This window comes from Molothrus aeneus, chromosome 2 (genome assembly GCF_037042795.1).
Source record: "Molothrus aeneus isolate 106 chromosome 2, BPBGC_Maene_1.0, whole genome shotgun sequence".
NCBI classification, from domain to species: Eukaryota; Metazoa; Chordata; class Aves; order Passeriformes; family Icteridae; genus Molothrus; species Molothrus aeneus.
Window position 1 is genome coordinate 95101492 of NC_089647.1, and position 26030 is coordinate 95127521.

The following is a 26030-nucleotide window of genomic DNA, read 5'->3' on the forward strand; positions in this document are numbered from 1 at the left end:
TCTGTTTAAACAGTAAAAACCAGCACCTGTTTGCATGTTTTACTACTGCATTCACCAGCATGATTTGTGTCTCTCTGTGATTCCCAGGGACAGAAAAAAATGAGTTTGCTGGAAACTCGTGCTCCCTCTGGTGTCGGAATGAAGCATGAAAAGCCAGCAAAAGCATTACCATGGGGGCAGTATTACAAATGCAGAATGATTTTTTTAATTTCCTGGCCACCCTAAAAATACTACATAAAAGATAATTTGATACCAATTTATTTGAAAGAGGATGAAGTGTATATATTTGGATTGTGTTTTCATTTGCCCCACTGCATATTTAATAAAACAGACAATGTATCCATGATTTCCATCTATGATGGCTTGTAAACATTACCAGTGACTAATTGAACAGTCATTTGAATCTGCACAAAGCAATTTCCCTTCATTAGATTAAACATGTCACACCCTGTCAATGAAAAAATCTATTTAACATCAACCCAGCAATTATAAGCATTTTGGAATGAGGCACCAGAAATCTATTTGTAATTAAAATTCCCTATATATATAGTGTAGGAACTTGGCTTAGCATGGCAACTAAATTTATTGTTCACTAAAAGTTTGCCTACAGCAAGAACTGTAAAAGAAAAATTTCCTTTCTATTATAATGGATTTTTAACACATCAGTACCAGATAGCTATAAGCATTAGCTCATTTTCACGGTTTCATAATAATTATTTTTTATTGTTTGTCTGTTTGGTACCAAGAGCAAGGTCCAGACTAAAAAAGGCCTTAAACCCCAAGAACATAAATTTATCCATATTTCTTCAGATGATAATATCAGGAACACAAATAAAATTTGCTATCATTAACTTTCTTTTTTTCCTTTTTTTTCCCTTTGTTCTATTTGGATTACAACTAATACATTCAACTAATACCATCCTAAAATGTAAGCATACGTAATTGATTACATGCCATTCTGAGAGTTTTATCAGGACTGTTAAGCAAGAAGCACTGAATAAAGGCCAGAAATATTCTTTCCCTCTAAAAACAATGGCAAACCAAAGTACTGTGCAAAAAGCTATGTTCAGGAGAAATTTTTGTCTTTGTTTCATTTATGCACAATTTTTTCAGAAATCCTGAGGAGGAAATAATGAGCATTTGCTTTATTTCAAACTTGTGTTAATTTATTTTGGAGATACCTAAACATTTGCAGAAGAGAATTGTAAATTTTCCCAGTTGACAAACTACCTATGACTATCACATTGATGTGGGTAAATTCCTTGAAATATTTTCACAGATGTGACTGATTTATGAGCCCTGTGATTTAGCTGAGCTATTCAGCATGTGTCAGTTTTGTTTGAACCTGCAATTAATGTGCAAATTAAAGGAAACTGAACCAAATTTGAATGAAAAGATACAAATAGCTTTCAAAACTTTCAGACCAATGCAAAAAATACCTGAAGGAAGACCATTGAGGCCACAAAGCCTTTACAGGAAATCAAAGCTGATACAAATGATGTGGCCAAGACACTGATCAGATCTGACTGCACATATTCTGGACTATTCACCACCCAGGAGCCTGCCAAGGGCTCACTGCACTGCTCTAGGACAGAGGCACTGCCTCAGTGTTAGCAGGTATCACATTGATTTGTGTTTTGACAGCAAGCAAGGAGGCACACAGAGAACAGCAGCAGCTTACAAAGACACATTTTCCAGGAGTGAAGAGTAAAGCTGTATTTAAAAACAAAACAAAACCCCCAAACAAAACAGAAAAGAAACTCCAAGCAAACGCACAGGAAAAAATCCAAACCAAAACAAAAAGTCCCTTGAATAGACAAGTGGGAGTCAGTGGACAAAATTAAGTTAATTCTGATCTGTCTCATGACTCACATGACTAAAGACTTTTTCTTCTGTGTCACTGAGCCAAATGGCACAGCCTCTACAATTCCAAAGGCACTGTTCTTTAACTAAAAGGATAACATTAATTTGCCTTTGCACAAGAAACGTTGATTCATCGTGTTTTAAAGAACATTCCCCCCCCATTCTAGCAGGTTTTTCAATATGAGGTAATGATGAGACTCTAGGAAATGGTGCCAAAAATCCTGTTGGGATTAACTAAAGTCATATTGAATGCTGAGTCTTCTTGCTAGGCTTCACTGCATATCAGTTCCTGAGAAGGCCATTTGGGTGCAATCCTGTAAAGTGCCTGTGGAATGGGCAGCTCCTGGGGGAAAGGACAGCATTTTGAAATTAGCAACTAAATCTGAATTTATCTCTAAGGATTTAAGAACTTTATTTCATCTAGATTAGAGTCCTGTTCTTTGGTGTCAGAAGGTATTTGAGACTGTTAAAAGCAAGAATGTAAAATGAGGGCCTGGATTACCCACAGCTTTATCCTGGTAGGCAGAGAACAGCCAGACATATGCCTCCTCCTTTCTCACAGATGCCACAATATTTCTGGATTAGGAGGAGGGGATATATTGGACCCTAACGGTGAAAGAATTGGCTTGAGGCAGTCTGACACAACAGGGAGTTTATCTTTCACAATGGAGAGCAATTTTCTCTCTGATCCTAAAACGTATATATTTATGTTCAACTGGTACTACATGCAATAATTACAACATTGTAATTTTGTATTGTAATTAGTATCTATTATCAATCTTTCTCACCCTGGAAAGAAATACAATCATTTTACAAATGGATATTTCTTATTTTATGTAATTTTTATATGTGTTTTTATAAGCTGAAATGGATTTACATAATGAAATTTTAATAATTAATTTTAGTTTTCCAGAGTAGAAAAAAAATTGACTGAATGGGTGGGGGTTAAAAATAAACCAGTCACCGACAAAACCTATGACAATACTGAAACTGAAAAAAAAGTTTAATTTCTTCCTGGGTTTTTTTTCAGAAGAACATTATTTGCAATATGAAACTGTTTAAACATTATTATCTATAGAAGTCCAAAGTATGATTTAAAACAAATTTGAAATATTTTTAGAAGTAAATAAATGTATTTAATTTGCTTTTAAAAATATGTCAGAAAACATAAGTAAAACTCTACGTTCCTATGCCAATTACAGAAATTATAATTGACTTTAAAAAATATGTAGTAAAGATTTTGAGAAACAATAGAAACTGTAAACATATATACAAGAGATATTGGATTCTTAATTCCTTAAAGCTATATACATAAATCCTTGCTTTGATTTCTTAAGTAGCTACTTATATTTACAAAAGTAGTGAAGAGATAATAGGACAATTAAAATTTTAAGATTACCTGAAAAGTGTCTGATATACATATACTGAAACCTAAAACTACATAAAGTTTAGGAAAATCTAATGTGTAGAAAATTGAGTTTATTTGGAAATTACAAGTTACTATTATTATTAGCATCACCTTCTAATAATTCAACAAAAATTATGTTGAACATATTGCAACTATCTTGCTCACTGTGACACTATTTTTATGTATGACCCTATTTTTACATTTGATCCCTTATTTCTCATGGTAACAAAGAGGCCATTGATTAAGTTACTTTTTTATTCTATGCCATCAAAATGAAAAGAGTAATCTTTACACTATCTTTTTCTTTGCCTCAAAGAAAAAGGAAAAAACCCCAATTTTTATCAATTACATTTTATTAGGATAATTTTGATAAAAACACTTTTTCCACATTAAAGACATTGCACTCAACAGCAATTGCAAGAAGAAAATTGTAAGCACCCAATTATCTATTAAACAGCAATTATTCATTTCACAATATGCAAAAGGGACAGTCTGAGGCACATCTTCTCAATCAGCTTTGCTCAAATTTTTCATTTTGCTATTTCTCAGTCAAATAGACACAGAGTCAAGAGCTGCAGGTATATTTAGTCAATCTCTTCCAGAGAAGGAGCACACTTGATCTCTTTGCTTTTGCCCAAGACTTTTTTCTTCCTGGAATTCCACAGTTAAATCCTGGGCAAACCTCAGTTCCAAAAATCTAAAGAAAAATTATCACCTACCCATTCAGCCTTAATAAGTGTCATGATCTCCCACCTTTTGTTGTCACTTCACCTGTATTTATTCTGAAGTAAATGAAACAAGAGCTCACAAGCAAAAAACAAGAAGATGCTAAATACTTCATTAGTTAATCTGCAACAGATACATAGTGGATAAAAAGCTCTACCCTGTGTAAAATGTGCACTCTATCCATATGCCAAAATAAGTAAAAAGTATGCTTCCCATTGATCAAGCAAAGACAACAAAAAGTAACCTTTATTATTTTCTTTTTTGATCTGAACATAGCAGGTTTTAGACAGACATAAAATTATCTGTTCTTGTTGGGTTTTGTTCTTTTTTGCTTTGCTGTATTGATTTTTTTTTTAATCTTGCTTTGTTATTAATAACATTTTTGAAGTTTATAATGAAAGAAATACAAAATAAGGGCCTTTTCTGGTTTTTTGTTTCTTGTCACACTTTTTTACCCCAGTTATGATAGGAGTTAGCAATCTCCTTCAGAATCCACAGATTCAAATGATAAAGGCCAGGGATTAAGCACAGCCGATTAACAGTCTGCGTCCTCTTCAATCTAGCATTTCCACTGTAGATAAACCCATATTCAGACTGAAGTTATAATAAACACACTGTCCTCAATATCATCTCCCTAGATGACCTCCTCAAAACTGACATTCAAGTATTCTTGTGGAAAATTACAGTTCATAGTAACTGAAAAAGCAGCCTAGCCAATATACACCCACAAAAGTAATACTGCAGATCAAGCCAAATGTTTAGAAAGCAAAATGATAAAATGATAGTTTCACTATAAATATTTTATTTGCTTCAGTTCTGAGTAATTTATTATTACTATAGGTTTGACATATAAAATAAAATAATCTTCTTAGATTTTATTTTTATTGTTTATATGTGTGTCTTTAAAATAACTGCAATATTATTTATACTTATGAACAAAAAATAAAAAATCTCAATGGATCACAGTGGTTGCAACTTTCTTTCCCTTCCAAAGGCGAAGGAAAACAAAGAGTGAAAATCTCCAGCTACCTTAGATACTCTGAAATAGAAGTATTACTGTAAGGAAAGAGACACCAAAAAACACTTATCTAGTGAAAAACAGCAAAAGAATAAAAATCTACAAGACAGAATTGCAGTATTATTCTTCTAAGTATGTATATTGACTTGTATGATAAATAATATTTTCACCTATAATGAAAAAAGACAGCCCATAAAAAGGAAGATAGTTTTTGCTTTGTAAGGACATGTTAACATAGGAAATTCTGATGGGATTCTCCTGGTATCTGACATTTGAAATCCAGCATCTTCTGAGTCTAAAAAAAGGCTAGGATTAATACAGACACAGACTATGTAACACATTATTTTAATTTCTTAACCTAGAAGCTCAAACTATTTTAAGGAACTATAGATTTATATGTTATTTCATTTCCTGGTACTTCTTCAGACAATAGCAGTAACATTTCAAAATCTTTTAATATAACTAACTAAACTTATCTGTCTAGTTAAAGTGATGGTATTCTGCTCTTATTCCCATTAGTTTATCATGAAAGGATTCTAGTGAAGCAATTCTGAAATCAGATGGAAGGATATATTTATTAGTCATTTATTTGTGCATTTATTAGTCAACCCTTCATTGAAAGTACATGGTCAAAATTTGGTTCTCCTCAACCAAACCACAAAAATAATAAGAAACAGGTAAAGCTATATACTGAAAAAGAACTGCAACAAAACAAAACAATGAAAAAATCCCCAAACCTGAGCTTTTTTTTAGTTATTCACCAGAATTGCTTTGAAGTAAGCACTGCAAATGACTGCAGTTAATTCATTAGCTGTTGTTCTATTCTTTTCTCCAAAGTTAAAAAAAAAGAGAAAAAAAATTATTCAGAGTGAGTTTCATAATCAGAGCATTTATTAGGTTTGGATGATTCCAGCCACCTTTTCTTCTAGAAAACAGTTTCGAAGCTCTTTTAAATCATCTATACTGAAGAAAGAATTGAAAATGTGAATTTAATTCAAAGTCACTCACTTTGAAATCTTGCTTCAAAAACTAATTTCATGGTCTGTTTCCATAACAACATAAATTATTTTTGCCAACTAGGACTCATATAATGAAGCATAACATCTTTAATCAGATTGTATGCACTACTATTTAAGACTGTTTAGAGTGATTTGGAGACACACTAACTTAGAGCATCTGATTTGTAGGTCAGTTCCCATTAAGAATCTTTGTGGTCAGAAGATCACATATACTTCTCACTAAAAAAGCCTCTGAGATTTTTTAATTAGTGATAAAATATACAGCATACAATTAACACATTGTGTACTTAATTTATTCATTTTTAAAGTTCTTGTTTCCCAATGGAATATTTTAAAAATGCTTTTCATATTGTAGAGGAACAACCTTACCTTCAGCTCATCACTAACACAAACCTTGTCATCTCATTATTCAGCTACATATTTTTATGCATATGTTTGTATTTTCAACAGGAGATATAAAAGCAACTTGATACCATTTACAAGCTATTTAAAGAAAATCTAAAACCAGGAAGAGCAAACCATGATTTTTGCAAAAGTAAGTGGACAAAAAGGTCTACAGAATGTGAAATTAAGTTTCTCAGTTCTTTCTACTTTAAATCTAACAGCAAATGTCATTATCTATTATAGCAAGATGACTGGTATATGTGGCTAGTCATTCAGCTCAAAATATTTTACTACTTTTCATTTGATATTAAATATTCTTTTCCTAGATGTTCACATATATTTTCCCATGTCTAATTTCCTGTATCCTCTAATTAATAAATGAAACTTCCTATTATTAGATTGGAGGAATGTATTATTTATTAAAACTGGATTCTAAAATAAGACTGAGCAAGCAGAACTGATGTTCCTTCAGTGAGAACAAATAAAATCTTAACCCAGAATGCTTTCTCAGGGCAAGCTTACCCCAGTGACTAATTAAAAGATGAAGGCTAAAATCCAGAACGTAAACAAATTTGTGAAAAAATTATCTATTTCATTATCCAAGGAGTAATAAGGAGTCCAATGAGACTGGAAGAGGGAAAAAAATGCGTTGTAAAGACCTGCTCCTTTGTCTACACACAGGGCACACACACACACACATGCACACACACTCATGCACACAGAGCCCCCATAAACACAGGCTTCCTTTCACAGCACTTTTCCTTTAAGCACCTTGGTAGTATTTACGTTTGCAAAGCTCCCAGTATTCCCAAACCTTACCCTTTTATTTTTAGCTTTCAAGTTTTTGCTTCAGCTGATGAGAACAGGAAAAGAAGGTGGTATGTTTATTGCTGTCAGACAGCTTGGAAATTCTGAGTAAAGAAGCCAGTCAAGGCAGAAGGATTATAACAATCAAAGTAGAAAATTTGCATATTTAGAGTATGGTTACTGAGAAATAACAATGCCTTGGTTGTGTAAATCAAACCCTCAGCAAAAGTGAAGGGGATTTGCATATCTGGGGGAAATCTTTCATGTTATACATCCGTAACTGCATTCTAATTAGCAGAAAGCACTAGCTTTTAGTGGAATATTAAATATAAGTGCTAGTACTATTTTTATTTCCTTGTGAAATAATAGACTTAGCTTGTTTGGGGCCTGATGAAAAGAGGTTTTCTTGCCTGTAGGAAGTAATACTATTCAAAACAACCAAAGATATATTCATCATGCCATACAGCTACAATTTTTAAGATTGAGATCATGTAAATATTCAAAGAGTTCTGTATTACCAATTGTGTTCATCCTTTTTGTCTATAGAAAGTGGCTTAAAGTAGCTCTCTTGAGAAAGTATTGCACAAAACAGATGAAAGTTTAAAGCCATCTCTTCAAATCTGCATAATACATCACCTTGACTTCATTTTAAATTTAGCAAATGAAGAAAAATAAGCTGTAATGAAAAGTTTTACAGACAAAAATCCTAAAAAAGCTCCTGCTGATGGAATTCCTGTAACAATTTTCTATTATCTATTAAAATCAAGTAGAGTTTACAGTAGGCCCAGAAATTTTGTAATAAAACAAAGAAAAAAATAGGTAAATTCTTCTTTCAAAATTAGCATGTAACAGCACGTTTGTACCATTCATACATGGAAAAATGACTATATTACTTCAGGTTAATGTTTATTTTCCCTTTCCTCTCTTGTGAATGATTCTCAACTGTCTTTTAGATGTAAGTTTAAGGCTGGCTGACATACCCTGGCCACTACTCATAATCAAACTGCCGGCTGGTGTTGCACTGAAAAGTAAAAGAGAATCTATGCAAGCATATTCAATCTACAAAGTATTACTAATAATGCATATTCAGAAGCATTATCCATTTCCACAGATGAAGCATGGATGAAACTCAGTAAGATGCTTTAAAGACCTGGACACTCCTCATATGTTGAACTGGTGAGCACACCGCAGTGTGGGTCTCAAGGTACTTACCATCCTCTGTGGGCACGTAGATATTCAAATACAGACAGTCTTCATTTTGATCTTGAACATATGTCACCACAGTATCCAGATTGGCTGTAAACCAGACCGGCAGCATATCATTGAGCAGTGACCTCTCATCCAGGTACTGCGGGCAGACAGCGGCAAACTGCGTGGCGTTGCGGACACCCGTCCAGGATGACGGTGGCTCCGGGGGCTGAAATCGCCTTTCTCCAGTTGGAGGAGAAGCATAAGGAACGCCCAAGTACTGCTCCACTGGACCAAGGATCTCATTAGGCAAAGGTGTTCTTAAACCACGTATTTTGCCATAATTCGTAGTAACAACTGGGTATTGTGCTTGGCCATCAATGAGAGTAAATCTTATAGCCAGTGCAGTTATCCACAGGAGGAAGTTAGAATTCAACATGACACACACTGGTGTGAAGATCAAAGGCAGCCATAGGAGTCCCATTGGTTTCGACATTATTTAAATCAACATTAGCAGGGCTCTTTTTTCCACAGCCAGGAGAAATTATTCAGTCAAGGAAAATGAAAAAGTAGTCAAAAGGAGATGAAGTGAGGGAAAATGTATATTTGTTCAGGCAACAAAAAAAACAAAAGATGATGTGTGATAGGTGCCTCAGCTGACTGGCTGTAGACAAATCCCAATATCAGAAGAAACAAGGGAGTGTTTGCCCCTAAGGCCCATCCCAGACTTCAGTGTTGAATTAATCCTGGCAACGCGCAGCACTTCCCAACAAGTAGAGTGGTGAGAGATCCACAGTTATTCCACTGCCCCAGTGAAATGGCTCCTTTCAGTGAAGTCCAGCCCACTCAGTCAGCCTGCGGCCAAGAAAAAACAAACAATTCAAATCAATAGACAAATTTATGTTGGCATAAACCTCAAACAAATAAATAAAGAAATAAAAGAAATAAAAAAGCTAAAAAAGTTATATTTACACACTACTTCCATGCCAAGGCCCACAAATGTTTTATGAACTTTAGATATCATAGTTAGCTATGTGTTTCCAAAGATATGTAAGTTAAGAGAGCTAAACTTGAAGCCATAAGATTATTCCACAAAACAAATTTTTCTTCTTCTCTATATGCTTCTAAACCAAACCACAGACCAAACACTTCTGATTTCAGGAAGAGTATCACATTCAAGTGCTAGCTTGAGGATATTTTCTGCCCTAAATAAACAGAATCTTCTTTTTAAGCCTCTTTGCACTCCCACAGGAACCATTCATTACTTTTGTTTCCTGTATTGGATAATCTCTTTTTGCTATGAGTTGACAACTAGAGAATATTTTTCACAGACATGACTTCTTTTCTGTATGACAACCTAATTTACCTCCATCTAATTCAGAAATTCCAATGAATGCAATAAATGATTAGTTCAAATCAAGTGTGAGAACAGTCAAAATGAGATACAAATTTATTTTTTTCATTTTTTTTTCCTATATCTGACAGAACAATGGAAAGCTAAAAGAAAAAAAAGGCTACAATCTCTTAAGTCAGCTTTTGGCCTACATAGTGTTACAATTATGTAACGTTACCTTCTTGCATTCTTACTTTTCAATAGAAGGTCATTCATACAATAATTCTGAAAATGTTTAATGAAATGCAAGTCATCTGCATGTATATGCTAACCATTACAAGTGTACAAATAAACACACATCAACATTCTACCTGCCCAAAGAAATTAGGAACTTCCTTTTTACCCATTACTCAACTCAGAACCACAGACAACAATTCCACAGGTAAAAAAATTCCACAAGCAAAAAATTCCTTGCTATAAGAAACTGACACTGATACCTTATATTTGGTAGGATGAACGCACATGTATATATCAAAATTATATATAAGGGGACAAGCAGGTCCTATTTTCAGTCAGGACTCAGACATGGAAAATAATTTGAATGACATTTTATTCTCTCAACACTCCTGGAATTTCATTTTAGCACTCTTACCACAAAACTCTTAAAACACCAGAACACCAGAGGCCAGAAAAATACCAGATACATATTATGTGTGATGGACCTAAATTTTGTCTACCAACATTTTCTCTAGGACTTGCAATTTGAGCACCATTTCTGAAGGACAAATCATTAACAGCTCTAATTTTCATGTCTCCAGAGGCACCACCAGGGCTGTCAGACCCTGAGTTATGCTGCAGGAAGTCCTATGCCCAACCCCATGCCCAGCCTGGATCTTGGCCTCACTGGGTCCCCAGGTAGACCTTGGACCTGACTCCTCACCCTGCCTGGCCTTACAATTATTGGGTGGTGGCAGAGTCCTGTCCCTGTCGGGGAGCCTTAGAAGTTCAGAGTCTTGCCCTGCCAGCTATGCAGTGCCCACAGCTCCTGGGTCAACCTCTCCCATGGACAGCTCCACTTCAGCTGCTCACTGGCACTCAGAGTGGTCAGCCAGCAATGGGTCTCTCAAAACTCCTCCTCAAGCATCACTTTCCCTTCTGATTTTTGCTACTATCTTTAACAATGGAAATCAGCAGCAGGTGGTTGATTTTGAGTAGCATTCCTCTTGCTCTGTCCCATCCTGATTTTGGCACACTTTACTGATCATGCAGCACAAATCAGATTTTCCAGTTATATCCAACTGAGGATTTAATCTGTGCTTCGGGAGGAGCAACAGATCTTATTCCCTTGACACCCACACTGTGGAAGTTTGTAATGACATTCTAAGAAATGTGGAATGCAGCACTAAGAAAATTGACAAGGTGGAAGGAAACACAGTGATCCAGATGATGAAAGATAGATAGAGAAAAAAATTTTCTGGGCAAACAGCAAGTAAAAAAAGAGGAAACAAAACAAGAAAAGAAAATGGGAATGACAAATAAACAAACGTGAACACATTACCAGCAGGGAGAGAACCAAAAATGACAACATGAAGGAAATCTCTCTGATACAGCAGAGAGAATATGCAATTGTAAAAAATGTGATGCACTAAATAGTATGGCTTTCTTGGCCACCTGGATACGTGCTGGCTCATATCTAGCCAGCTCTCAAACAGCACCCCCCAAGTCCCCTTCAGCTGAGCAGCTCTCAGGACACTGTTCCCCAAGCCTGGAGCATTGCAACCCAACTGCAGGACCTGACCCTTGGCCTTATCAATCCTCAGAGAACTGATCTCAGTCATCCAGCCTGTAGAGTTCCTTTTGCAGAGCCTTCCTATGCTCCAGCAGATCAATACTCCCATCCAATTTAGTATGATCTGTGAATTTACTGAGGATGCATGCAATCCCTTCCTCCAAATCATCAATAGAGACATTAAACTGGCCCCAATACTGAGCTCTAGGGAACACCACTGCTGACCAGCTGCCAACAGGATTTAACTCCTTTCAGCACCACTCTCTGGGCCTGACTATCCTGCCAGTTTTTCACCGAGTGAAGACTGCACCCATCCAAGCCATGAACAGCCAGTTTCCCCAGGAGAATGCTGTGGGTGACAGTATCCAGTGCTTTACTGAAGTCTGGATAAATAAAATCCACAGCCTTTCCCTTATCCACCAGCCAAGTTACTTTATGACAGAAAGAGATCAAGTTAGTCAAACAGGATCTGCCTTTTGTAAACCCATTTGTGAGTATGATCTGGGCCTGATTCTCTGGCTGTCCCGCACACAGCATGTGATGGCACTCAGGATGATCTGTTCCATGACCTTCCCCAGTATCGAGGACAGGCTGACGGGCCTGTATTTCCCTGGGTCACCGTTCTGACCCTTCTTGTGCATGGGCATTACATTTGCTAATTTTCCACCAACGTGACCTCCTCCAGTTAAGCAGGACTGCTGGTAAGTGGTTTAAAGCAGTTTAAAGCTCTTTCATCAGCTTCCTCAGGTGTATCCCATCTGAGCCCATAGACTTATGTGTGTCTAATTTGCTATAAGTAGCAGGTCACTAACCACTGCCTCCTGGATTTAAGGGGGCTTCACTCAGCTCTCCATACTTCCCCAGCTTCCAGCTCTGGGAGCTTTGCATCCTCGGGACAACTGGTTTTGCTATTATACTGAAGCAAAGAACCCAGACTGAGGCAAGGAAAGCAAAAATATCTTGTTTCGGCAAGAAAATTAGGCAGAAAATATCACAATCAGGCAGAAAATATCACACATTTCAGTTCATCGACATTACTAGGGGAATGACCATTTTCCTAAGGTTAGTTTCACATGTGAAATGTATGCATGCTCATACACAAAGACACAGAAGATAATTTTCAATAATAATGTTGAGAGGTAAGGAAGAAGGCATGCTGCCTATTAATTTGTGAACTGTGACGACTATGATATGATGTTAGATACCTGACTGAAAATGTTAGAAGATGTAAATAGAGAGTCACAGATTTCAATTAGGGATTAATCTTAAATAGAAAACTAAACATTCTAGAAAGGTTTTTAGATATATCAAAACTAGTTTGATGTTCAATTATATGTATACAGTCAGCTATTTAATACGCCTTTACATACTGAGTCTACAGGAAGACATGAACTTGTCATGTCTTTATTTATTATCACTTGTAGTGTTGTACTTTTTCCATATTTTTATTTACTGCTTCAAATATTAGAAAAATGCATACAAACTGCTTGCAAAAAAATTCTTAGTTGGAAGTATTACTCATTCAAACAATCGAAAATAATCAATTCAAATCCGAATTTTCAGTTCAAAATGACAACTTCTAGCAGCACACCACACAGAGAAGTCAAGGAAGATCTGAAATCAGATACGATCACATACAATGATTTTGTTATTGGCAGAGGAGTGTAATTTGAGGCTAATGAGACGTTTATGGCCTTTGAAGCAAATGCAGATTGAAATTAACATGGATGTGTGTCTGGAAATACCACTTGTTCTTGTTTATAAATCTGTGCCCCAAGACACTCTTAGAGATGCTTAAATAGTCTATGAATCAGGCCTTCAGGGCTAAACTGATGGTTTCCAGGAACTGCAGTTACCACTTTTTCAACCTAAGAAGATTGTCAGTAGTTCTGCACTTATTCTGTAGCTGCTAGGGAAATAGAAGACATGGCTTAGAAGTCATCTTTGCTCCAGTGTAGAATAAAAAACTAAAGTGACTTGAATTTTTTTTTTGATCCTCTTGTTCAGTTACAAGAAAACTAAGCAGAAATATAAATTATATCAATATAGGAAATTGAAGACTCTGCAGATGTCCTAGGGTTTCCCAGGCTTTATCTAATACAACTAATGTAGAACAGTACACCTCAGCTTTCAGTCACTGACCACATTTATTCTCTGGCCCTCCCTTCTGCTCATATTCCCAAGGGAGTTTTTGGGCACATACACAGATCTGACCTCAATAGAGAGTCAGGGTTAAAGACTCACATCCCTTTCATTAGACAGGCATTCTGAAAGCGTACAGTGATCTTGATTAGCTGAAATATAAAAGCAACCAGCTAGTCTGTAGAAAAAAACTGACAAATGATGTAATCCATAAAATTTCAGATTCTCCTCATATTGACATTTTGCTAAGTATTTAATATATTTTACAGAATATGGAGATTCAAAAAATATTTCATTTACCAAGAACATGAACTGTTTTTTCTTCTTTCCATTCCCTTTGTCCCCTTGAAATAAGTAATTTTGAAAGTTATTAAGTGGATATGTATGGATTGCTTTTTGGGTTTTCTTTGTTGCTTTGTCATATGTCTGTGTGTGTGTTTGGTTGACTGTTTTTAAACAAAAGCAATTAGAATATTATCATATTGTAACATATATAAATCTCTATAATAAAGTAATATTATTGTACAATACTGTAAATAAGAACTATCCGAGGCATAGAAATTTTTAACATGCCTACAGTATTAATTTTTAGTAATATGTCCATACAATTTGAAATATTTGCAGAAAACTAATCAGACAATTTTCTTCTGTAAAAGCTCTTCCCCAAGCAGGTTTAAATACACCTCTACCTCATAATCAGCACTACACTCTCTGAATAGTCACAGTATTTAAATGTTCATTCAACAACAAAAGAACAGTTTTTCCAAATATCAGTAAATGCATACTGGGTTTATCTATTATCTTTCAAATTAAACTAACAACCCAAAACAGTTATAACTTCTTTATGGATTTTTTTTCTGAGCTTCTAGAACTTTCTTGATACATTGAAATGAGCTAAGCTTCATTTTTCCTTATCCTACATACAGTCATTCAGAAATATCAGACAAAATAATAGTGAACAACACAGAGGAACACCAATCATTAAATAATGTCCACCTTCTAGACTGGATTACTTAGAAAATTGGTAGAAAGTTTATTTACGAAAACTGGTGAATCAAAAGGTATTTTTGAATCTCAGAAGTGTAACTACAGTGATGTCTGGCTTCAAATTACCATGCAGCAAAGCTTTACACGAAATTCATTTTTCTTTAACATGTATATATTTATTTTGTTGTATTTTTGTAAGCATTTTCCTAACTCAAATAAGATATTTATCATTACATGATTCTTAAAAATACACACAAACACAAAAAACGCCCTCAAAAAAATGAAAACCCCCTAAATATAGACTTCTAATAATCCTAATTGTAGAGGACCCGATCTAAGCGTGTTTTATCTCAAACATGCCAAGCATTGCTACAGGAAAGGTGACCAGAGGAGGGGTGGGGCAGTGCTGTCTGAGCCAACTCCCTGCTCTGCCTTGAGACTTGTGCTCAGTCCCTGTCACCCCAACTCACTTTCTGGGGAAGGGCGGCTGTGCAGGGGTTTAAAAACATGCAGAAAGCCTAATTTACATTAGAGGCATACAGACTGCACCCCCTCTCACTTTCTTTCTTCCTCTTTCCTTTAACTGTTTGCTGCAGTTAAGAACACAGCTATACAGTGAAGCAGAAGAGTTCCCTGACACATGGTCCAGTGTCTTTGTTCAGCCTGAGGAGAACTTACAAAAAACATGATGCCCTGTGGGTCATGAGACTAACTTAGCATTATAATCTAGGGATGAGTGTCTGAATAATGTCTCACAGAATCACAGAATTATTTAGTTGGGAATTATAACTTATTAATTCACAGTCAAAAATTTCTTTAAGATTTAAAGTTTAAACTGAAAAGAAAGTGATACAAATTTAAGAATTGGTAGGTACCCTTGATTAAAGTGAAAATAAATGCCAGCTATATAAACATCACGATTGACCTTGACGTTGGTCTTAGTTGTATGATTAGAAGTCACAGAAGACAAAGGTAGATTTCAAAAAAAAATTTTAATATGGAAATAAAGCCCAAAGAGCAATATAAACATTGAATTAAACAGGTTTGGGTTTTTTTTAAAAAAACATGTTGCATTTACCCTTCCATTAATTTCTCCAAGTGAGAGAAATAGGCTCAGATAGGCTTGGACAGTGTCAGTAGATCCCTCAGGTTAGAAACTACAATCACCATTTGCTTTTCAGAAAATGGGCACACATTTCTTTCATATTATTGTTTCTTACCTGGAGCTACCACTCTTATTCAGAATGTCTAAATCTCATACACTATCAAAAAGAACAATGGGATTGTAGGAAAAAGCTGCGTGGTCCCTACACTGTTTTTGAAAACAGCAATTCTCTCAATAATAAAAACAATTTGAAAAGCAAGCAAAGGAAAAGAAAACACATGATCATCACTCGTTTCCAAGCAAAAAGAAAAAAAGAAATTAACATCAGTATTCTCAAAAAATCAGCTGTTTTGATCTAATTATAAGAAGTGGTTGTTAAAAAATCACAGATATGGTTTCCCCTATTTTTTTCTGTATTTAAAATTATTAAAAAACTGCATGGCCAGAAGGACTCAAGACTAACTAGGAATACTCAGTTAAGACAGTTGAACTTATCTCACTGATCTTTTGAACATTAATTTCAACTACTATTACATGTAAGTATAGAAGAATTTCAGTCAGACAATGTTCATAATACTTGCTGCTTCTTAGGATAAATTGATGATAATTGCAAATAAACATAAGGTTTCAATATTAGAAGGAAAAAACATAAACTCCTTACAAACATAAGCCTGAAATAAGTAATAATCCCAAAATTACAGGTGCGTTCCATTCAGCTCAAATTGTGATCTGAATTTAAGTTTCCCATGACAGTAGCTATTCAGTTATGGTCTCATTGCAGCTGTGAAGTCTAAAGAAAGTGCTACATTTCTAGTACATATTCTAGGGAAATATACAAAAAATAGTATCAGTACAGTCTAGCACAACCGATGGCGTAATTTCCAGCTTTTACTTCTGATATAACCTTGTATAAGAAATGTATCACACTCTGGGTCTCTCTTTGTCTCTTTTATGCACCTCTCTTTGCTTAAATTCAGACGTCTTACTACAAAAATAAAAATATTATGATCTGAAACAGAATGTTCAGTCCTGAGTTTCTTTAAGGCAAAAGTACCTGTAAAATCTCTTATGCCTGGAGCAAATCACTGATTTATGGATATTAAAAAAAATAATATATGCACACAAAAATCAGTATTTGATACATGAGGTTTACAGTGTAGGCCTTAATAAATTGAATAAACCCTCAAAAACATCAAAGTTCATTACTCACTACCACTTCAAGATCTCAAAAAAAAAGCATTTGTAACACGGAATGAGTCTTAACTCCTCTTCTGTAAGAAAGATCAAATGACTGAAAAGAAAAATTCTTAATGAAATCTAACAGGTTTTGTCTAAATGTTATACAAAGAAACTCACAGGTCTCAGTCCTTTCTTGTCTTCTCCATTGAACTGAAGTGCATGCCTTTGTCAAGGATGAAAGAAACTACAACTCTTGTCTGAACCAACTGAGAAATTGTCTAAGGGACTGATTGATATGCAATTTGATCTCTTGAGGCTATTTAATGATTAGAATTTGATATCTCCCTCTAGGCATTCTAGTCTCAGAAGAGCATACTTTAAAAATGTTACAATGACCAGAAACAGGGTGGGAAAAGCAATTTAAACCAGCTGGGCATATGAACACATGTAAATACACACACACGCACACAGACACACCATTAATATATTTATTATATGGCCAAAAAAAGTTGCTGCTTTATTATACAAATTCTTATGACTTAATTACACAGGAGACACAGGCAGGACATTTTCATTGCATTACCTGGTTCAGTTACCAGGTGGTGATACAGCCCTCATTCATATGATAATGTCACAATTATACATTCATTCTGGAAATGGGGAAGTTGAGTGGCTACCCTCATTAACCTGAAGAAATCTAAACCCTTTGTTCCCTCTTCCAAGTTACAAACATTAGCTTTCAAATAAGGCTGGGATAGCTATGAGGACTCTGTGAAGCATTCTCCCTGAACTAAAAGACTTCACTCTGAGTTTCTTACCCTTTGACTATGAGAAATCTCTAACATTGGATTCCCATAAAATAAAAATTTTCTTGGACAGGTATTCTCAATTTCAAGCAAGCCTTATGTAGTTTGTAGGAGAATTATTTCATAAAATAAAAATTATGAGTGGAAATTAACTTTACTAGGGTTTTACATCATCAATTTGATTTATCAGGTAAATCTTCCCTTTTGGTTTTCTTTATTTGTTTGAAAGTAGACAACTTCACCAGCACAAGGAGGAGTGTCCTCCGGCTTCTCTTCCTGTATGGCTCTCCTCCTAACTTAGTGGACTTTCCTCTGCTAAATGTTGTCTTGAACCCCTTATATTTAAGAGGTGAGAGAACATGTCTCAACAAAATAAGTCTCCAAAAAATATTGTGAAAAATGGGATCATCAGAATCCCTCACTAGATCAATGTTGCTAGATCAATGAAGCTGGTGAAGGGGCTGGAACACAAGTCATAGGAAGAGTGGCTGAGGGACCTGGGGTCATTTAGCCTGGAGAAAAGGAAGCTTACGGGTGGTCCATATTGCTCTCTACAAATACCTGAAAGGACACTCCAGCAAGGTGGAGGGCAGTCTCTTCTTCCAAATAACAAGGAATAAAACAAGTGGAAATAGCCTCAAGTTGGAGTGGGGGAAATTTAGATTAAATATTAGGAATTTTTTTCACCAAGAGGATTGCTAAGCACCAGAACAGGCTGCCCACAGAAGTGATGGAATCATCATCCCTGGAGACATTTGAAAGGCACTTAGATGTGGCACTTAGGGACACAGTTTAGTGGTCAGTGTGACAATGCTGAATCTTAGAAGTCTTTTCCAATGAAAAATATTATATTATCCTATGATTTTAAACAACACTAATGAAACCATTCCTGTGCTGCCTGCTGCCTTCCCCTCTTCCCTGCAAACACAGTTTAAAAGCTTGCCTAGAAGAGAGACTGCAGCATATACTCTGCTTACTGTCCTGTCTATGCTGAATTCAATTAATGAAGGATGAAATTCTTAACTTTCTTGCCATAAGTACTGGGAGCTGTGAATTATATCAGATACTATGGACTACTAAAAGCTAAGCATAGCATTATCATACAAAAGTCTTATCTTGAGCTGTTTTCAGGCCAATGCAGTAAGCACTGGAATTCAGGGTCTAAGCAGGAAACTAGATAGGGCTAGAGCATGGACTCCAACACTGTCCTGCCCCAGTATTCATACCTACCAGCCAGTGCACAAGCATAAACAGGGAGTAGCATAGGCCTGAGGTATTCTTCAACAGATAGCTCTTTTTTTTTTTTTATTGACTAAGATGTAACTTCATGGACAGAACCAGAGATATCTTTTCTCACCACTGATTAAGATGCCAAAAAAGCAGGAAAGCTAAGCTTGGAAAAAATATCAAATCTTTTTCTGGTAGTTTTCTGTTCAGTGAAAAAGGTCCTCCATTTCAAATCCCACACTCCCAAATGATAAAAAATCAAACCATCTTTCATGGTCTTTCAACAATTCCAAGAGAAATCTCAGAACAATATGTGATGTTTACTCTTGGAAAAAAAAATCCCAAAATTATCTGCATGACAATCCTTATCATTCTACTACATGGGAAATTTCAAAGCCATCTCACATGTAGTTAATTATATTTTCTTGCATCAAAGGATTTTCAGAAATCTAAGGTAATATATCATATTTGCTTTGTAATGTGTAGAGTTGTACCTGAGTCGGAAATGGAAGCCAACGAAAAACACAGAAGTTACCATTTCTCCTCCTGTTCATCCTTTCACTCCAATTATTGGAATGTTTCCATCTTTGCTTAGCACAATGAATAGGTACCTTCTCTACCTTGGTAACAAATACTAAAGCTCATGTTCGTTTTCCAAACTGTATATGAAAACGTCAGATAGTCTGTCTATAGCAGAAGCATACACTTCAAGCAGCACTTCCCCCTACTGTTACACAGGTATTTGACATTAAATATAACTTGAAGTCAACTACTAAAAAAGCATCCTGAAGATTATTCTGAAAAAGCCCAAGTGATTAGCCTAGATTAGACAGCTAACTGTCCTAACTGAGCTGTAGCAGGATGATTCTTTCTTTCACTTCTTACCAATATACACAGAATTATCTTTATCACCACAGACTTAAGAGCCTTGTAACTTTCCTGTTTGTTTCATACATGAACAAAGTCCTCATGACTAAAATCAGGAAAAGCTTATTCTGCTATGAGTTTCTTAACAAGTTTTTGTCTTCTTCTATCATTAATTGCACTGATAGTTTATCAAAGATAATGTAGCATCCATTGATGGGAAAGTCCATATAAAAAGTTAAGACTAAAATGCAGATATTTTCTCACCTACCGTTCAATTAATTTTATTTTCTGGGGCTGTTTTTATTATTTTTGCCATTAATATTGTTATTCCCACCTATTGTTATAGCCACCTTCAAGTTATTTTAAAAACTGTTGCAATGAATCTTTCCTGGTGTAAAATCATATCTCTGAGAATGAGTTTATCCAGTTTTTCCATCTTCACCTAATACTAGCCTTTACAAACATAGAATTGATAGGCTTGTGGAAAACTACAATTATTTTAGAAATATTTTGATTATTTATTTTTAAAAAACATGTTTCTCCTGATTTTTTTGGTTGCAATGAGTAACATTTATGAATGACTTTCTAACAAGACCCATACAATATTATTATTTTTATTATTACTATCATATTGTTTAGCACACTCTACCTGCTTTCACAAGAATGCAAAACTGATAGTGGGGCCCTGGAAAATGTTAAAGATAGACTCTAAAAATGTTAGGCTTTGTGTTTTGCCAGATCATTGCACCTGCGTAAGCAGTATGATAAATGACATAATTGTTAGATGTGATGATTGTTTAGTAACTAAATATAATTATTGTATAATCATAAGAAGAATCATGAGAAACTATGTTAGAAATTTAAACGGGGGCCACAAGGAGCCATACTTGATTGAAATCTATGTATACAATAGAACAATATAAGTCTAATAATTAACATGAAAGTTATATAACGATAGAATATAAAAACATGTTCATCCCGAATGCATATCGGAGTCAGATTTGGGTTGAATACCCCTGACACCCAGAGCTCTTCAATAAAGCACCTACATATAATCATTTTCGTGATTATGTGTTTCTGAACGCTAACAAAACGACATGGGCATTTTTAAATATGAGGAGAAATATTTTTTAACAATATAATTCCGTGACAAAACTTTATGCCATGGTACTTTTTGAAGACCCATCTTACTCTTGTTCTTCCCTGCTTGAAAATGTCCTCTTATAAAGGTACCTTCTATTCTTTTTCTCTTTTGCACATAGCCCTCTCAGTTCTCTTCTAATTCTCAAATCTTTCTCTTTCCTCTTTTCTCCAACTCATAACTCTTGCCTGTGACTCCTTCCTTCTTCCTGGTCATTTGTTTTTAGCTTCGTTTTGTATAAAGGAAAAGTAATATGCCCATCAAAACAATCAATATAAAACTTACTTTTATGTGTAGAAGGAATTTATTTCATTTATTTTGTAAAGGGTTTCTGGGTTGTTTTTTAAACTTATTTGGTTTTGGGTGGGGTTTCCTTTTTCTTTTCTTTCTTGTATCATATCCATATGGGATGATACTGAAAAAAACCCCAAAAAACAACAACAACAAAACAAACCAAAAAACAAACCAAAACAAAACAAACAGAAGACAGTTTGCAGCTGCCAGGTTGACTAGGAAGGACCAATCTATTTTTTCCTGCCCTCAGTCAACTGATTTAGGTCAGGATTGAGAAAAAACATACCTTGTCACATGGCAGAAGTTACAGCTTCCTGTGTGCTTCTATTATATCATCTCAAGAAATCTCAGTAATAAAACATAATACCAACCAAAAATATCTACCACAAACTAATGCAGTCAATTAATAGAACAGATGGAGGTCAGGCCAGACAATTAAATCCCTTTGACAGAGGAGAAGATTATTCTACCTCATATTGGAGATATGTCAGTAATTCCTGTGTGATCTGATTTATACTTTATTCTTCAAAATAATTCCTTCCATAATGCCTTCTTTGGCATGAGAGAAAAAGATCCATCATCTAAAGGTCTTGCTTGCAGCTGTATATAATTATCTTTAAATGGTGGGAAAGTGCACATATGTTTTCCCAGCAGTACTCTTATTGATTCTCAGAACAAGAAATTCAAATCTCCTTTCTGCCTTTATTTAGATTGCTGCTGCTCCTCAAAAGGATGACACAGCTATCACCTTGGGAAGGTGCTGAACACTTTTTTTTGGAATTTAATACTGTCTTCTATAGGTATGGAAGATAACCATTCAGGAAGTGTGATTGATTATTTCTCTGGCCATGAATTTCAGCATATTTGCAACAATTATCTTTCCTAAAGTCTTGCACAAAGATGGTTGTATTTCTGGACATGGCAGCTACACTGCCAATAATACAAACTGGTAAGTGTTGTTGCCATATTCTGGCAATATTGATGACATGTTTAATGTTTCAAACAAAAAAACCTGAGTTATTTAATTTTTTCCAATTTTGATGATTTCCAGCATATAGATTCCAAATAATAAACCATAAACAGCTATAGGGAAAAATTCTTCAGCTAAGGAATTAAGTTCCCCATGACATATTTTTTCACAGAAAAGGAACTCTGTGCCAGATGAGTTCCAATTTGTTTTTAAATAAAGGTCAACACAAGTTTTGATAACTTTTTAACTCCTTTTTTTTAAAGTTATCCTCATAGCATACTGTGGTAATATTTAAATTTTAAAAAGCTCGGAGAAAGTTGCACTAATATTAAACTACTATTTAAAAGCACTGAAAATCCATATTCCAAAAGACAATTAAACTGCAAAGAGAGTGACCTGTTAGTGTAATTGCTGTGACTGCTGTGTCCCAGCTTCAATTTTCATTGGTGAAATTCTAACACATCCATTTTCTTTGTCAAGCTCCTCTATTGAAACTCCTGCTTTGTTAATTAATAAACTCAGATTGCTTAATGACTGCACTATCCTAAAAGCTTTGGTTTTCAGATAAATATGCTTTAATGAATTCTGATCTCAAATTAATATACATTTGATGCTGGATATATCAGATGTGAATTTCTTGTACCCTTATGTAGCTTATTACCTCACTGTTGATACATTTTAGTTTTGATGGCTTCTAACAAAAACAGATTCTAGTTCTGCCATTGTTTGAACTTTGTATTGTAGCCTCACACCGTGCCACTCAATGAGTTGTATTTCACTAATACTTTGTAATAAATATGAAATAAAAACTATTTCAGTAGTCTTTAAAGTATTTACTTCTGTTTCATTTGGTATATAGTATATATAGTATATTATATAATATACTATATTTCTTTTAACTTTCTTCTTTTAAACAGAACTGTATTAACAATAGAAATGCTAAGTCTCTAATTATTCATCACCTATCTTCTCAAGTGACTCAGCATCATTATTTAAACTTGTAGCCTAACTGTTTGCAGTTTTTTCCATCCTTTTTGATACTTCCATATAATGAAAGAGAAAGGGTCATACTGTTATTTTATATCTATGGAAAGAAAAATTTAATTGCTCTTAAATGCAGATCACAGGTTCATAGATTGGTTGAAGCTGGAAGGGACCTCTGGAGTTCATCTGGTCCCGCTCTTCTGCTCGAGGAGGAATACCTTCAGTTTGTTTTGGTGATGTTGTTTAAGTAAGAATAGACTGTAGCTCATTATTCACAGTTTTCAAGAATTTGCGTCTCATCTTTGTGAATCAAATTCATGACACATGTCTACCAGTAACAGCAGTCACAATGGTATGATGCAGCATATGAAATATCACCTATGTACCTTTAAAGCTAAGCAAAAAGCCTCGAATGATAGCAGCAACACAATTTTTCAGAATAATTAACTCCACTGACTGCAAACTACATTAGAATTAAATGTGTAATTTAGTTCCAGATAAAAGAGCTTTGTTTCCACCCCAAAGAGACAAACCACAATTTTAATAGATATTTGGTCGCAGGTTATTGATTTCTTACACAAAGAAAAAATGCAGCTTTTTAAGATTATAATTATGCACCAAATTTTGTCAGTGATTTCCCAAAGTCATATTGAAACATAAAAATTCAGGTTGTTTTTTCTAACATTTTGTGAATAGTCATGTAAGCTTTAAATCCATGTTCATGCTGTGAGTGCAGAAAGGCTATTAATATAGCTTCAACCAGGTGAAAAAGAGAAGAGTACTACTTCATACATCTTCATAAGAAATAGAACCTATAATGAAAGGTGACAGAATCTGATTTTACTTAACTTGAGTAGTTTCACCTACACTGAAGTTTTTCTAAGTTGTAGATAACAACATTACCATATTTGTGTTGTGTTCCCTTTCTCTGGCTTTTTTCTTGGAAAAGAAAACTTGAATGCAAAGCATTATAAATGAAAGGAAATGTGGGGAGGGTGTTGATAATAAACCTGGTTTAGAAAGAGTGGTTTAGATAATTTCAGCTTCCATACTTAAGATCCAATAGAAAATACTATGTGTGTGTATATATATACACACATATATATTTTCCACAACATCAATAGAAAAAAAAAGCAAAATAACACTGTAAAAAATTCTGTACAATACTAGCTATCTGGGTCTAAATTGGCATGCAATTAAAGCTAAATGTATTTTATATTCATATATACAAACATATTTACCTTCAGAATCAAATAGTGATTTTCAATTCTAAGTAATTTCTACAAGCAGTTTGGCTTCCTGCTGGTAAAAACATTTTATTTTTTTCTTTCAAACAAGAAAGAAATATGCCATCATCTTCCCTAGTCACTCAACAGCTGTATCAATTTGTTTTCAGGGCAGTGATTAGCATAATTGTGGTGGATTACTCGCATTTAGCACAGAATGGAAATAATTCAGTATTTTAGCAGATATGACATAGAATGCATGGGATATCCAGGCCCTCTGGAGTGGTGCTGGAAGTTTGTTTTTTTTCCTAAAACTGTACTAAAAGCCTATTTTTAAAAATCCAAATCTGTCTGAAAGAACAAAAAACTTTAATTATTCTCATGTGCTGTTTGATAAACAATCTCACACTATGGCAATGGCACACGATCATGGAATCAGCTGCAAATAGCTATGCTAAGGGCACTACGCAGAAGGGTTTCACTGTGGTATAATTTCTCTAAAAATTAGAAAAAAAAACAAACCAAACCAAACAAAAAAAAAAAACACCAAAACCAAAAACCAACAAACAAAAACCAAACCAACAAAAAACCAGATTAAAAAAAAAAGGATAAAAAACCCAAAAAAACAAAACACAAAACCCCACCCAGAATGTGATTCCATCATTACTGGTTTTCTACTTTATCTCCAAATTCTAGTTCTGATGCTGAGGTGCATACAGTGCTACCTTTAGTGCTATATGAGTGTTAAAATCAATCTGTTCTATATATACTCAGCCATTTACCTTAATACACTTGCATGTTTTATAAACATGCATAGACAAGCACTGTATGATATTATACAGAAATATAATAAAATTATAAAATGGTTTTGGTTGCAAGGGACCTTTAAGACCATCTGGTTCCAACCTCCCTGCTATGAGCAGGAATGCCACACACGAGATCAAGTTGCTCAAAACCACCCAACCTGGCCTTGAGCACCTGGCTTTGAGTTGAGGATGGGGCATCCACAACTTTTCTGGGCAACTTGTTCCTGTGTCTCCCCACCCTTAGCAATAAAGAACTTCTTCCTTACAGCCCCTCTACATCTATGCTCTTTTAGTTTAAAGCCATTCCCCTTTGCTCCCTGTCACTACAGGCCCTGATTAAAGTCTCCACATTTCTTATCTCTCCTTTTCTATATATTGAAAGGCTGCAATAAGGTCTCATAAGAGCCTTCTCCAGGCTGAACAACTCCAATGGTCTCAGTCTGTCTTCACAGGTAAGATGCTCCAGTCCTCTGATCACCTTTGTGTCTTCCTTTGGACCCACTCTAACATGTCCGTGTCTTTCTTGTGTTGAGGACTTCAGAGCTAGATGTAGCATTTCAAGGTGGAGCTTCACCAGAACAGAATAAAGGGGCAGAATCACTTCCATAAAACATGTTGGCCACCTATTTTGATTCAGCCCAGGGTACAGTTGGATTTCCGGGCTGCAAGAACACATTGCTCACTTATTAACAACTTATCCACCGGTACCTCCAAATCCTTCTTTGCAAGGCTACTTTTGATCCATTCACCATCCAGCCCCT

At 35.1% G+C, this 26030-nt stretch overlaps 1 protein-coding gene across 2 annotated transcripts in view; it reads right to left on the reverse strand.

The window, feature by feature from the left end:
• Positions 1-26030, reverse strand: part of NLGN4X (neuroligin 4 X-linked) — a 161337-nt gene that overhangs the window by 100559 nt on the left and 34748 nt on the right. For both annotated transcript variants that reach the window (XM_066545336.1, XM_066545335.1), the window contains exon 3: positions 8438-9268. In XM_066545336.1, coding sequence (XP_066401433.1) covers positions 8438-8909 — 472 coding nt within the window. In that variant the 5' untranslated portion in view covers positions 8910-9268. The remainder of the gene's footprint in view (positions 1-8437; positions 9269-26030) is intronic.